The 13,681-nt window shown below is 47.6% G+C and overlaps 1 protein-coding gene across 1 annotated transcript in view; it reads right to left on the bottom strand.

The window, feature by feature from the left end:
- The window catches only part of ttll7 (tubulin tyrosine ligase-like family, member 7), a gene marked incomplete at both ends in the record, with an annotated part of 108,096 nt that overhangs the window by 55,959 nt on the left and 38,456 nt on the right, over positions 1-13,681 (bottom strand). The window contains 2 exons of the mRNA XM_083647301.1: positions 3,169-3,273; positions 6,400-7,668. Coding sequence (XP_083503427.1) covers positions 3,169-3,273; positions 6,400-7,668 — 1,374 coding nt within the window. The remainder of the gene's footprint in view (positions 1-3,168; positions 3,274-6,399; positions 7,669-13,681) is intronic.

Below are 13,681 nucleotides of genomic sequence, written 5' to 3'. Positions count from 1 at the left end.
CACCAGAGAGAAACGCTATGCAATTTGAAGAGTGGATTTAGGGCATCTTGGGGGGGAAGTCTCCCACAGAAAAGAGCAAAGGAGAGAGAAGAGAGAGTAAGGCTATTTGCATAGTCCATTTCATACAGAGACAATTCAAAGTTCTTTACATAAAATAGATAAAAGAAAAGAGCATAGAGAAATCAAATAAAAATATTGACAAAGTGGAAAAAGATCAAATTAATGTAAAATAATAAGAAAAACGCATTACATTAAAATAATCAAATCAAGTAAAAATAGAGAGACATTTTTACCCCTCTAAAGGAAACAGAATGAAGTGCTACTCTGTTCTGTTTGCCGGGGCTCACCGGACAGAAATACACATAGCGCTATGACTCCCTTCATTCTTCTTATTGAGAAGTCACTCTCCTACTAATGACACTGTCAACCAATACTAAAGTGTGCATTACCTCTACAAAGACAATCACAAGTCAAAAGAGCCAATCAATTTAGATGAGCTCATTCTTAGAAGAAGTAGGCAGGCCCCACAGCCCCGCCCCCTATAGGACTTATCAAATATTCCCTCAGAACAATACCCAGAATCAGCTACAAGCAATTACAATTCAAACTGTCAAGCAATCCTCCACTTCTCCATACCGGTTAATAAAGGGTATTGATGAGTAGCCCACTCTCCCACTGGTGACACAATTTAAGTGTGCATCACCTCTACCAGTGTTGGCAAGTTACTTTCAAAATATAATATGCTACATATTACTACTAGTTATTTTCATTTGAAAGTAATACGTTACTTTACAATATTACTGTCTCTGTAGAGTAACTCATTACTTATAGTTATTACACTACTTTTGCATTACTTTCACCAAAGTAACAGCGGTAGCAGAATGACATCGGTGCCCCGGAACACCCCTGAAAAGAATTCAAACCGTCTTGAAGTCAATGTAAACCATCCAAAATTCTAAATGTTATCCTTTTCCTTTGTCATTATCATCTATAGTGGTTATTTGCAGAAAAACACACAATTTGATTGGAAATGATTTTATCTTTATATGTGCTTTGATGATAAAAAAAAAGTAACTAAATCTGTCACTTTTTTTTTATATTTTATTTTCGATTTTAACAATACATGAACAAAACAAGTGAACAAGCTCAGACACAGGAAAGGAAAAGAAAGAAAAGCATACATATAATATCAACAGTTATTATAATGTGGTGCTACCATCCATATAGGGTGCTTATGTGCTTGTAAGAGATGTTATGCCTGGAGTCCCACGCGAGGGGGTAATTGTAACTTGTGTTACTTGACAAAGTAACTGGTAAAATATTACTGAAATCCTATTCGTAATAAGTTATATTACTGAATATAACTGAATACATGACATGTAATATGTTACTTTTGTAATGCGTAACCCCCAACACTGACCTCTACAAAGATAATCACAACTCATAAGACACTCTTGTGTGTTTGCCAGCCTCACCAGACACAAATATGCAGAGCCGAGCGCTATGTGGGGAGTTTCTTTTCTTTGAAAGGCATTTCGGAACTCTTGGCCTTTGCCTGGGCACCAATCTGTCTGCCATTGATTTGTGAATGCGTATGCATGCCCATGAGCCTACGCATGTGTGTGTGTGTGTGTGTGTGTGTGTGTGTCTGCGTGTGTGTGTGTGTGTGTTTGTGTGTGTGTTTGTGTTTGTGTGTTTGCGTAAGCTGTCACAGATGAGTGACCCTGCCCTGCACAGTGAGCGGTCCGTGACTCTGTAACCTACACCTCTGCCCCCCATCGCACACCCCGACGCCGCGCAGCCGGTCGGCGCCAACGCCCACCCACCACACCTCCGACCGCCACGCATCTCTTTGTGAGCATCGCCGAATCATCACCGCTTCATGCTGCCATATAGAGTACAGTCAAGAGCGCTGCGAGAGAATCAACTGAACAGGCTAGAGAAGAAGCGACCTGTGATTCGAGGTACAAAAGCTGGCATCACCCAGGGAAGATAACCCACCAAATCAATGCCTCTTTTCTACTCTTTGTTAGGCTCGCTCTGCCTCGCCCCCATGTGGTCAAGAGATTGTGTGAGCCAACAAAAGGGCCAGAGGAGGGAAGGCAGAAGGGAGGTTTGGGGGGGGGGGGTTATTGGGATTGCTTTCTGCCTAAGAGGTGAGTTCAAATGACACCCGTCTAAAGGCTGGCTCAGGTTGAAAAACTTGAGCGCTGAGAGAACTCGGGATCCTCCTGGAGTCCCTTTTCATATAGGAACAATGGTGTGGACGGCACCTTTTGGCATCATTACATTCGTGATAGGTTTAATAAAGGCGTGCAGGTGAGCACGCATGTCCGCCATGAATTATTTAGCAGCCCTAGGTTTAAACACAGATAGAGGCACCCGACTTAAAGCCGTATACACTGAATCACTTGCAAGCTTACTGTGGTAGCTATAATCTGCAGTGAGCTTCACCCACTAGCAAGGTGCAGAGAATGCACAGATAGCACCGGGAAGAAAGATTTCTAAACATCCAGTAGGGACCTTGGACCTGCCTAGGGCACTACACTGATTCTAGTGTTTTTAGTTATTTATATGCTTCTTCGTGAAATGGTTTATTAACCCCTCACAAAGGACCACACGTCAAAACGCGTCTGTTTTTCGCATACAAATCGCTGTTAATAGTCCTGAAAGTGGTGCTGGGATTCCTCTCTTCCCAGTTGCCTTAATCTGCAGTCAGCAACAGTCTTCCTCCTGCTCCTATCTTCCTTTAGAAAAAAAAAGCCGATGGATACAGCAGAACACATTAAAGCTGCACAACAGCCAATCACAAGTCATGAACTAAGTCACAAAGCGCCACTGAGCCAATCAGAGGTCTCGCAGCACATCATAAATCCATTCTACCTGCCAATCAGGAGCCGAGTTACAGGTCCCAGGACACGGGAGACGCCAATGAGAAAAGGGCTTGGTGTGTGACATCAGGCAATTGAAAGCGTGATGATTTGCGGGTGAAATGAGCGACAAAGCTGGTAAAGCTCCTTCAGAGGAAAGAGAGAGATGTGCAAAGCTAACTCACCACTCCCTCTCTCTCTTTCTCTCTCCTCCTGGGCTAGCCGTCGCTAATCCTGACACAAAGGTGCTTACTGGTGTGTGCGGACTCCAGAACGCGGGCCGCAAGATAATATTTACATCACAACCGGGCCCCTTGAGGACTGACAGAGCCAGAGCGTTTAATGCGTTGCCAACCGGGGGCAGCGGTAGCCCAAAGAAGCGGTGGTACGACTGAAAGTTTGCCTGTTCGCATCACACAAAAGCGATCTGGGCAGGTTAAAGTGAATCAGTAAAGCTCTCAGCTTGCCTGAACAGCCAGTGTCTTTGAACAAGGCAGCTAAAAGTCCAACTTCTGTCAAGCTGCAGGCCAAGAGGAGAAGGCTGCTGCTGTACAGGGAAGCTCGCAGGTGCTGGAGTGTGTAACTGTGTGTGTGAAGTGTGTAACTGTGTGTGTGAAGTGTGTAACTGTGTGTGTGAAGTGTGGTAACTGTGTGTGTGAAGTGTTGTGTGTGAAGTGTGTAACTGTGTGTGCGAAGTGTGTAACTGTGTGTGTGAAGTGCGTAACTGTGTGTGTGAAGTGAAGTGTGTAACTGTGTGTGTGAATGTGTGTAACTGTGTGTGTGAAGTGTGTGCATGTGTGTGAGAAGTGTGTTGTGTGTGTGTGTGTGTTGTGTGTGTGTGTGTGTGTGTGTGTGTGTGTGTGAAGTGTGTAACTATGTGTGTGAAGTGTGTGCATGTGTGTGAGAAGTGTGTGTTGTGTGTGTGTGTGTGTGTGTGTGTGTGTGTGTGTGTGTGTGAGAGAGAGAGAAGTGTGTAACTGTGTGTGTGTACGTGTGTGTGTGTGTGTGTGTGTGTGTGTGTGTGTGTGTGTGTGTGTGTGTGTGAAGTGTGTAACAGTGTGTGTGAAGTGGGGCATAGCTGAGAAACCTTAGCGCGAGCCACGGCCCACTATGTTAACCTGAGCCCACTGTGTTACCTTCTCTGAGCCCTGGTCTTGCCTACCAGTGAAATACCTTACGTTAGCCTGGGAACCTGACCAATCTGCAATACTCTCTCTCTCTCTCTCTCTCTCTCTCTCTCTCTCTCACTGGGTGCTGATGGACACAGTACAAAATGGGCTTTTTTATTTTTTGTTTTGCACTAAATTTTCTGTTTTACAAATGATAAAGGGAAAATTGAGTCCTTTATAAATGCTGTACTAGACTATCTGCAGTTTCTGACCAGCATTTCCATTTTTCATTTGTGGATTTTGACATTAAAATCAAATAACCATTCTTTTTTTAAGCTATTTCTGGAAAAAAAAAGTATATAATAATAGATTGACCAAAAAATACACGGACCACGAGGCTACAGTTTGACATTTAAAATGGGAACATTTTGATTTTGTGTTTTGGGTCGGGTTTGGGCTTCAATGACATCGCATTACAGTCAAGCTTAAGTTAGTCGGGCCTAAACGTCACAGGCTCGGGCTGGGCTCGGGCTTAATTTCCAGGCTCGTGCAGACCTCTAAGTGAGCTACTAAATCTACAGCTAGACAACATAGGCCTGCTTCCATCGTGGGGTGCGTGTGCCAGTGTGTGTTGTATGCGTGTGAGTGTGCATTTGTACGCGTGCGTGTGTGTGTGTTTGTACGCATGCGAGTGTGTCTGTACGTGTGCGACCATTTATCAGAGGGAGGGGGCCGGAGGTGATGAATGTCTTCCAGAGCAAAAAGGAGAAAGCAAAATGGAGAGCTCTATCCAGCTCTTTCACTCAGTGCAATGAAGCCGACAATACATTCCTCTGTCCTGTGTGCTGGGAAGGACAGACATCTACTTCCACCTACAGCACCACTTACCTGCTTAAAGAAAAAGCACTACAAAAGAAAAAAGATGCAAAGAGTCTCTTTTAATTTATAGCACTTCCCGATATGACAGCCACAATGAAAAGAGTATGGCTGTAGAGTGCTATAGCCTATAGATAACAGACTGGCACTGATCCCGCTGACGCTTTTCCCGCCGCTTGTCTTCATCTCTCAGTTGATTTGTGGTGTCAACTGTCACAGGGTAGAGTGGCATCGCAGCTCTCTCTCTCTCTCTCTCTCTCTCTCTCTCTCTCCCTCCATCTTTCAACTCTCTCCTTTGACTCTCTGCCTGTGGCGCTCTTCTTCTGCCCCCCCCCCCCCCCCCCCCCCCCCCCCCCCCCCCACTGTTTCTCTCTCCGCCTCTCGCTTCTCTCATCTGGTCACTCGTCGTCCCCCTCTCCACTCACGCCGCTCGCTAGCCGCTCACTTTCTGCTCGTTACCCTCAGTGGTTGGCGTCTCTCTGCCTCCTCCTGTGTTCCTCCTTCCCTCTCCGGCTGGAGGAAGTTGGGCCGGTCTGGTCCTATGAACCCCCGCAGGCTCCCGAGCCCCCCACTCTGATTTCCTTAAGTGACTCTGGCAGGGTCTTAAGGAGCCCTCGCCCCTCGCCCCGCTCCGACACGCATTCAATAAAAATGTCAGATGAAAAGATCGAGATTCCATTTTTTTTAGCGCTGCTTTGATTCGGCCCCCTGCATCGCATCCGCACAATCGCCCACATATCAATCAGTCACACAGCAGAGCGAGCACGCGGGGACGAGGGCGCGTCACAGTCGGTCATTTTTCACGGGACAGGTTTTTCCTCATCTGATCATCCAATTAAACATGCCAAGATCAGAGGATGAGATGCAGAGTGCATGCATGTACAGGACATGTACCTCTTTTGATTTTCTGCACCTGGAGGTGCTTCTTTGATGCATACGTAACCTGACAATGTTTATGAAGGAATTTGTGAAATAAAGCATTGTGGTATGGTTTCCCCCCCATTTTTTCTTCCACATAGTCCATTTTTCAGATTTTTCATGGCCAATTTGATCGGAGATACTTTATTAATCCCTGAGAGGGCGTAGGGCCAGACAGATAGGGTGTGGCCCCCCTGGAGCACGTAGGGCGTAGGGTCAGACAGATAGGGTGTGGCCCCCCTGGAGCACGTACACTGTAGGAGTTATAAGTATGTTGCTCAACGTTGACAGGTGTAACTTATGGGGGACCAAACCCTAATCATAGGTTATCCTACCACTCCTGCACACCTGGAGAGTCGACTGAAGCTCAGTTCAAACTGTGACAGCTCTGTATCAGATACGTAGATACAGTGTATCTAGCACTTGAGTGTCATCATTTCAACTCAAATAAAGCAGATAAAAAAGAGACGCTGACAAAGATCACACGACTGACTCGTTGTTGAATATGCAGACACTCTGCGACTCGGGCCTCCGCTGCCAAGCCTCATAACATAGAAACAGCCACAGCTTTCCTCTCCACAACAGATCACTTCCTCCTGTCAACATCCACTGTGTGTCTGGGATACTGTTCTGCCCCGCACACTGTTCTGCACCGCACACTGTTCTGTCCCGCACACTGTTCTGCCCGCACACTGTTCTGCCCCGCACACTGTTCTGCACCGCACACTGTTCTGCACCGCACACTGTTCTGCACCGCACACTGTTCTGCCCCACACACTGTTCTGTCCCGCACACTGTTCTGGCCCCATACCACTGTTCTGCACCGCACACTGTTCTGCCCCGCACACTGTTCTGCACCGCACACTGTTCTGTCCCGCACACTGTTCTGCCCCGCACACTGTTCTGCCCCGCACACTGTTCTGCACCGCACACTGTTCTGCACCGCACACTGTTCTGCACCGCACACTGTTCTGCCCCACACACTGTTCTGTCCCGCACACTGTTCTGCACCGCACACCTGTTCTGCCCCCGCACACTGTTCTGCCCCGCACACTGTTCTGCCCCGTACACTGTTCTGCCCCGCACACTGTTCTGCCCCGCACACTGTTCTGCACCGCACACTGTTCTGCCCCACACACTGTTCTGCCCCGTACACTGTTCTGCCCCACACACTGTTCTGCCCCGCACACTGTTCTGCCCCACACACTGTTCTGCCCCACACACTGTTCTGCCCCGCACACTGTTCTGCCCCGTACACTGTTCTGCCCCGCACACTGTTCTGCCCCGCACACTGTTCTGCCCCGCACACTGTTCTGCCCCGCACACTGTTCTGCCCCGTACACTGTTCTGCCCCGCACACTGTTCTGCCCCGCACACTGTTCTGCACCGCACACTGTTCTGCCCCGCACACTGTTCTGCCCCACACACTGTTCTGCCCCACACACTGTTCTGCCCCGCACACTGTCTGCACCGCACACTGTTCTGCACCGCACACTGTTCTGCCCCACACACTGTTCTGTCCCGCACACTGTTCTGCCCCGCACACTGTTCTGCCCCGCACACTGTTCTGCCCCGCACACTGTTCTGCCCCACACACTGTTCTGCCCCACACACTGTTCTGCACCGCACACTGTTCTGCCCCACACACTGTTCTGCCCCACACACTGTTCTGCCCCGCACACTGTTCTGCCCCGCACACTGTTCTGCCCCGCACACTGTTCTGCCCCACACACTGTTCTGCCCCGCACACTGTTCTGCACCGCACACTGTTCTGCCCCGCACACTGTTCTGCCCCGCACACTGTTCTGCCCCGCACACTGTTCTGCCCCGCACACTGTTCTGCCCCACACACTGTTCTGCCCCGCACACTCGAGGGTATCGGTGCAGTTCAACCGCTGTCAGAATGGAGGGTTTGTTGCTGCACAATGGTGGAATGAGAAAGGGAGGGAGAGAGAGAGGGAGAGAGAGAGAGGGAGAGAGAGAGAGAGAGAGAGAGAGAGGGAGAGAGAGAGAGAGAGAGGGAGAGAGAGAGAGAGAGAGAGAGAGAGGGAGAGAGAGAGAGAGAGAGAGAGAGGGAGAGAGAGAGAGAGAGAGAGAGAGAGAGAGAGAGAGAGGGAGAGAGAGAGGCAGGGAGAGAGAGAGGCAGGGAGAGAGAGAGGCAGGGAGAGGAGAGAGGCAGGGAGAGAGAGAGGCAGGGAGAGAGAGAGAGAGGGAGAGAGAGAGGCAGGGAGAGAGAGAGGCAGGGAGAGCGACAGAAGCACAGACAGCTGGCCGCCCTGTTAAGTCGCTCTCTGGTTTCAGCCATCTTATCAATCAGCGTTTTTGTTCCTTTTGTGGTGTTTCTAGTGGTGCGCTCCGACCGGCTCCGACACAGGCGAAACTCTAGCTGAGCCTGCTGAGCTGCTGCTAAAGGTCCTGGGAGTGAGGGGACCGATGCTTAGCTTTTAGCCACCAGACAACCTGACCTGCTGACTGGATGGCTGGCTGGCAGGGTGCGTGGAGTGCCGGGTTTTTTATTTTGAAGACACACACAGATGCACTCAGAGGTACAGCCAAAAAAACACACAAAGGATGTTCAGAAGGCACCCAGAAAAAGGGAAAAGCAGAGGCAGTAGGAATGCACGATATTTGATTTATTTTATTTTCTTGGCCGATATCTGATATGCTGATATCTTCCAATGATTACAGATAGTGATTATATGCGTGCATTTCCCTACCTAATTTCAGAGAACATCAAGTCTCTCCTGTAGTGGAATGAACACATTATTATGTCTACTCTTATCATGATGACCCACTGGCAGATGCAGACATAAATACAATGCTTTTCAAAATGTACATATTCACTGGGTAAAATCAGAAAACTGCTTCAACTTAGGTTATGTAAAACATGCCATATTTTTTTTATATGTCACATTTTCTATTAAACAAAACTGTATATAGTTAAAGTATTTAGTAATGCATTGAGCATTTGGGCATAATTAAAGCGTAATTTTATCGCCTGTCATATCTGCAGAAATTTGTTTCGGGGCCGATGCCGATATTTCATTTTAAAGCCTTTATCGGCTGATACAGCTGCCGATATCATTGTGCATCCTAACACACACACACACACACACACACACACACACAGACATACACACACGTACAAACAGTCACACATATGTATGTCGCACAAGTGCACACACAACCCACAAACACACTCCATTCCCACCTCAGTACTCTCAAACATGCAAGAATGTACATCTCACACATCAATAAGGCATACTCCATGTCTACCACAGTCACTCACAAAACTGCAAGACTACATATATATATATATATATATATATATATATATATCGTCCCCTTCAATCTCTCACACACCCGCACACACTTCAATTGCATCCCAGTCACTCACAAACGTGCAAAAATATATATCTTCCGTCTCAATCACACACACACACACACACACACACACACACACACACACACACACACACACACACACACACACACACACACACACACACACACACACACACACACACACACACACACAACACACACACACACAACACACACACACACACACACACACACACACACACACACACACACACACACACACAGTCACTACTGCCATACATGCCTGATGATAAATGACTAAACGTTGGGGTGTGTTTTCAACTGCCCCACATACGAGGCCTGCGCGCTCCTAATTTGATACTTATTCCATGAAATAGTCATGTAGGGGGAAAATGGATGTGGATAGAGAGAGACAGTCCCATACATCATTCTAATTATTCTTTAATAAACTCTTATGAGACACAGAGCGGCTAGTAGGGAACTACTGCCACCTAGGGTTCACCAAGAGAAAGACGCCCCCCCTCAGAGCTGAGGAGGACGATATCCAGGGACATTTAAAGTAAGCATGAATTCTACTAAGTGCTAAAGATTAATCAAAAGCAAAGGAGAACAGGGGGAAAGAGAGAGACACCAAAAGATATTGAGTGTATCCAACTGTATGTGTTCCCCCATCATTCTTCACCCGGGAACATTCAGGGGTTGAATATTATTTGGAGAGCACAGGGAGCAAGTCAAATTCCTCCTTAATCAGCCTGAATACAGAATCATGTTTGACTAGACGAGGACGTTCAAAACACTCCTCCAATATCCTGAGAGGAGATCTGAAGACACGACTGCCTCTCTGCTGGCAAAACGCTCTTCCAAAAATGCCGGAAAAAAGGAGCTACTGTTTAGAGTTTTATGAAAATCTACATAAATTTTTCATTTTATTCGGCGCATATAAAATAGTTTTTTGTGTGTGTGTGTGTGTGTGTGTGTGTGTGGAAAGCTTACATAAGTGTGAGCCACCTTTTCTTCTGCAGTGGAAATTACAGTGCCAATATGAGGGAGTATTTTCAGATGAAGGCGGTCGTAAATCAGTGACAATGTGTGTGTCCCTGTATTTGTGTGTATGTGTGTGTGTGTGTGTGTGTGCATAGTGGCATTTGTTTACATTCGCCAACGGAGATTACTCCCCACAAACATGGCCCCCATACAAATACGTACACACACCACGCACACACACACACACACACACACACACACATTCCCACAAAAGAAAAGAGTCTGGCTTATGTTGGCTCTGGGGGAAGGACAGGCAAACTAAACTCATCTTGAAACAATCGGGGGGGGGTTGGAGTAGTTGGAGTAAGGGAGGGATGGGTCAGAGCCGCTGGGGGTGCGGTCGGTCCAGCTGCAGCTTGTTGTTGCACCGCACGGTTGTTCACGACGCACAACACACATACAAGCACACACTCACACACACACACACACACACACACACACACACACAAACGCATACTCACACACAAACAAACCAGCCAGCCACACTCGACCCAAGCAGGCCCGCCTCATTAGCTGCCAATCACGCAGCACACACATCCTGGGGGGGGGGGGTGGATTGGACTGGGGATGCGATTAAAAGTCCCGTTAAAAACATGTCTCCTGGGTCTTTAAACAAACAAAAATCTAATCCAGCCTCTGTGGGACTTCTCTATATGCTCTGTATCTCCCCTCGTTAACTATGCGCTATTTTGTGTGGGCGGGACCTCTGATAAGATGATCTGTTAGGATTAGGATAGATCCATCTTTGGTGAAGTTGATTGTTTTCTGTAAAAGCTCTGCTACAGACAACAAGGTTTGTCTTCCGCGTTCAGTTGCTGTAAGCAGGCAAATGAAATGCGTGTTACTTTGTGATGTCACGTCACAGAAGTCAAAACGGCTCGTTTGGAGGCACTTTTTCCTGACATGGATGGTGTGGTGAAGCAAGGAAATCTTGTTTTACATTAAATGTGACCTTATGGTACTGTGGACGTTGTGCGTGAGGGAAACACACACACAACTTCACTTCCTAGTTGTCACAGACCACAAAATGTAATCACCCGCTAGGGTATATGGGAAATGTAGTTAACCAATCTGCCAACAGTAGCGTGAATGTATTGTCAACACATAAGAACATGGCCGAGATCAGGGTGAATTATCCATGGTTTTGTGAAATATATTAATATTATAATAATCATGAAGCCGTCATTTTTCCTCAGACTATAATCATACCATCAAGATCTATAATCATGGGTAGTGGAGCGGTAGATGCCCTGCATGAGGGTCACAGGTTCAAGCCCCTGTGTTACCTCCGGCTTGATCGGGCGTCCATACAGGCACAATTCTTTTTTATTTTATTTTTTTTATCCCATTTTTATCCCCCATTAGAGCTAATTTAAATTTATTTATCCTGGTTGCTGCTCCACCCTCTGCCGATCTGGGAGAGCCGAAAACTGGCTCCATGCTTCCTCCGAGACATGGGCAGTTAGCCAGCCGCTTCTTTTCACCTGACAGGGGAAGCTTCACCGGTAGGACATAGCACGTGGGAGGATCACGCTATTCCAACGAGTTCCCCTCCCTCCGAACAGGCGCCCTTAATGACCAGAGGAGGCACCACATCAGCAACCAGGATATTGCATGTTTTGGTGAAGGGGTTCCTATATGAAGGAAACATGCAAACTCCACACAGATACAGGCATACAGGCACAATTGGCCGTGTGCGCCAACACAGTCTCACAGAAAATTGTAAAATAGCAACGTTTTGGACCAACGTTGCTATGTTACAATTTTGGCTCGAAAATTGTAAAATGGTAACGTTCTGAGATCTTAGGGTTAGGGTTAGGGTAGGGGGAGGGGTTAGAACCAGAAAATCTCCGTAAACCACGGCCACCCCTGTAGAAACGTACCTTAACATTTTACAATTTCGGAGCCGAAATTGTAACATAGCAACGTTGGTCCACAAACGTTGCTATTTTACAATTTTCTTGGAGATCGGGTTGTGTCTGCGGGTGGGAAGCTGTTTGGGGGGAGGAGAACTGGGGGATAGCATGATCCTCCCACACGCTATGTCCTGCCGGTGAAACCCCTCGCTGTCAGGTGAAACGAAGCGGCTGGCATGTATCGGAGGAAACGTGCTAGTCTACAACTCCTAAGATCGGCAGAGGGGGTGGAGCAACGACCGGGACAACAGGGGGAAGTGACCTAGTACAATTTTGGAGAAAAACCGTGAAGAAATCAGATTTAAAAAAAAAATATATATATATATAATCGTTGTATCTCTAAATAAATACTCAACAATGTCGTGTACACCACTGCGATTGGCAGCAAACCGGGTTTGTCCACCTCCTCGTCTCTTGGTGTGTTTTCAAAGTAGGATTCCTCCCAGACCCTATGGCTCAATGAAAGGACGGCCTGTGGTTTGATGCTGGGCAGATCAGAGTAGCCAACCACACACGCATACACACACACACACACACACACACAAACACACGCACACACACACACACACACACGCATGCACACACACACACACACACGCATGCACACACACACACACACGCACACGCACACGCACGCACACACGCACACGCACACACACACACACACACACACATGCGCACACACACACACACACACACACACACACACACACACACACACACACACACACACACACACACACACACACACACACACACACACACACTACAGAGGACTTATCCCAGAGGGACAAAGGGCACGTCCACACACAGTACTGTATGTACATTCAGTACAGAAACACTCACACAAATTGCCCAGGGTAACATGCATTCACTCTCTCTCTCACAAGTGTGTATACTTGTGCTTCTGCTGAACACAGACACACACACACACGAACACACTCAAACCACACACACGCACACAGCACACGCTCACACACACATACTCAGAGACATCACACATATACACAAACACATACATATATAGACACCCTCACACGCTGACCCTGCCCCTAACAAGCAGGCCGAGCGGACGCGCAGCACGAGAGAGACAGCCTTGCAGCGACCTGGCAGGTTTCTAATTATTCTCGCTCGCTACAAACACTTGTTCCTTCTTATTTTGAGCCGACCAGCTGGGCCCTTTTTGTTGTTTTTTCCCTGCTGCATAAAATGCAAAATGCAAGAAAAAAATCTACAAACATGAAGTGAGCCTTGTATCCTGTCTAATGAGCTGCTTCTCAGTGGGCAGTGCAGTGGACCTGCTGATGGGGGCTGTCGAGACCCATCGGGGATAGATTGTGCTTTTGGTCGGGTTCTGGGGCCCTATCTGCCGACAGGCGCTATCCCCTAATAGCGCTTGCGCACCTGTTTGCGCGTGCCTTAAGGCAGGGAAGATAGCAGTCCGCCTTGCGCCATCCGCCAGGTGTTATGCCGAGTTTTGCACCCCAGCGCCGGCAGCATCCCCACCTCACGGGAGCATATTGTAATGATTTATACAGAAATGTAACTGTTTAAAAGTGATGTAATTGTCTGGTAGACGTGACCTCCCTGATTTCTAAGTTAA

The sequence above is a fragment of the Poromitra crassiceps genome, assembly GCF_964638095.1.
Source record: "Poromitra crassiceps genome assembly, chromosome: 12".
NCBI classification, from domain to species: Eukaryota; Metazoa; Chordata; class Actinopteri; order Beryciformes; family Melamphaidae; genus Poromitra; species Poromitra crassiceps.
The sequence above is the reverse complement of the archived record's forward strand: the minus strand, read 5'-3'. Positions and strand labels throughout refer to the sequence as shown.